Source organism: Perkinsus marinus (assembly GCF_000006405.1).
Source record: "Perkinsus marinus ATCC 50983 genomic scaffold scf_1104296936226, whole genome shotgun sequence".
NCBI classification, from domain to species: Eukaryota; Perkinsozoa; order Perkinsida; family Perkinsidae; genus Perkinsus; species Perkinsus marinus.
Genome location: NW_003214196.1, coordinates 1 through 1,679, shown reverse-complemented (window position 1 = coordinate 1,679; position 1,679 = coordinate 1). Strand labels below are relative to the sequence as shown.

The window sequence follows — 1,679 nt, the reverse complement described above, 5'->3', positions numbered from 1 at the left end:
GGTGGCTATGTAACGTTCTCTGCATTGCTCCAACTTCTTGTCGATCTCCAGCACATGCAACTCGTGTCCATTGGCCTCTCCATCTTCATGTCGGCTTAGAGCCCAGTAATAGTGATATATAATATCCTAGATGGAGCGCGATCTACCGCCCGATAGGCGTCGCATTTCACCTTCCTGGCCATGCGAAGGTACTCGTAATCCTCGTTAATCTCATCCAGCAATTTTCGGCGGATGCCGGACTTAATCCACCTAACGATTTCACTGCGTCAAGGAGGCTGTACCATAAGTACCATGGTCTGAGCTTAAGCCAAGCAACAGCAATGAATGAAGCTGCCAGCAGTAACACTGCTATTGTCGCATACCGCGCCGTAGTACTCGAGTCCATGATGACGAAATGATGAACTGCCGTGTACGACACCACACACGCAGGCAGAGAGCTCAACTCATTCCGGCCTCTCTCCAACGGCTGTCAATGCTCACAAGGGGCATACCACATATCTTAAGACTGAAAATCAGCAATCGACCTCGAAAACCATGCCATCTGTGCAGTCTTCTGCCGTAATACCGCTACAGGGCTCTCCCTCGAAATACCTGACGGCAACATGAACGAGATGAGCGAGCCTGTGAGAGCTCACAGTGCAGTGACGGTATTTGGCTTGAGGACCGAATTAATGTGCTTTAACATCATACTCACGTTGGCCTCGGGCGACGCCATCCTGAATCGCATCTCTCTGGTATCCGTAGATCAGCATGCAATAGAGTAGGGAGCCTCCCAATCACACACGAATATCAAAGGTACTACATCATATGATCTACGCAAAACCCGGGGAGTTGGAGCCGGGCAAGTTCCTCATCGCCACCACGCTTCGAGATGATAATGCTCATACCCTGAAATGATTGCCCGATGATCGCTATCAACAGATACAGAGCTTACTCCCATATTTGAAGGTACTGAAGATTGTTGCATGGACCGAGCGGGCCCATCACCAGCTTTGACCTTAGGCATAATAAAGAGAACTCTGTGGATCCTTAAAGATACTCCAGCGCAACAATGAGCACAAAGACGAGGTAATCACGATCCAAGGACATGCTCAGAGAGGCACCGAGAAATATGTCGCTCAACGTTAGACTCGGCATCTGGAAAGCAGCGTGGGTTTGTACCAATTGACTGATAATTACAAATGCCTGAAGAGCATAAGGCCCAGGGGGTGCTGCATCGCCATGCATTCAGTAGAGCCAGACCTGACGGGATATCCAAATTTACTTGAGGGTAATAGTACCTCGGAGGCCCTGGCGTGTTGGTAGCGCTTCTATCCGAGTACCAAGAGTCGGGTTAATGCTAGGCAAGCCTGCTGCTAACTGTGGCAGCCTACCATGGCTCTTGGAAAGGCTCATCGCCTTACGAAGATCGCTTAACTGACTCCGGAGTTCGGGTACACAATATGCATCGGTAGACGACCTACGGCGTTCTTGGAAGGCATTTGCGTGTCGTTCAAATGACGCATGTTATCTTTGGCAAAAGTAGACATCTGCATATCAACATCCCGCTTCAATGGTCGGATTAGACCTCGTCCCGCGAACCTAAAAGACACTCTGACGGCGGAGGAGACGTTTATCGACAGCTACGGTATGTATTGAATTTCTCCTCGGAAGCCGTTCCCTCGCCACCGATCATCCGA

General features: G+C 50.0%; 2 protein-coding genes across 2 annotated transcripts in view; one reads left to right on the top strand and one right to left on the bottom strand.

Moving 5' to 3' along the window:
• Pmar_PMAR016214 (Phosphomannomutase, putative) overlaps positions 1-99 on the top strand; it is a gene marked incomplete at both ends in the record, with an annotated part of 1,026 nt that extends 927 nt beyond the window's left edge. The window contains one exon of the mRNA XM_002783742.1: positions 52-99. Within this exon, the coding sequence (XP_002783788.1) occupies positions 52-99 (48 nt within the window). The remainder of the gene's footprint in view (positions 1-51) is intronic.
• A 413-nt stretch (positions 100-512) lies between these two features.
• Pmar_PMAR016213 (hypothetical protein) lies at positions 513-1,006 on the bottom strand (the record flags this gene model as incomplete). Its single annotated transcript, XM_002783741.1, has 4 exons — positions 513-591; positions 636-716; positions 803-888; positions 935-1,006. The coding sequence occupies 4 exons, from the start codon at positions 1,004-1,006 to the stop codon at positions 513-515; spliced, it is 318 nt and encodes a 105-aa protein (XP_002783787.1).
• Between the last annotated feature and the right edge of the window lie 673 nt (positions 1,007-1,679).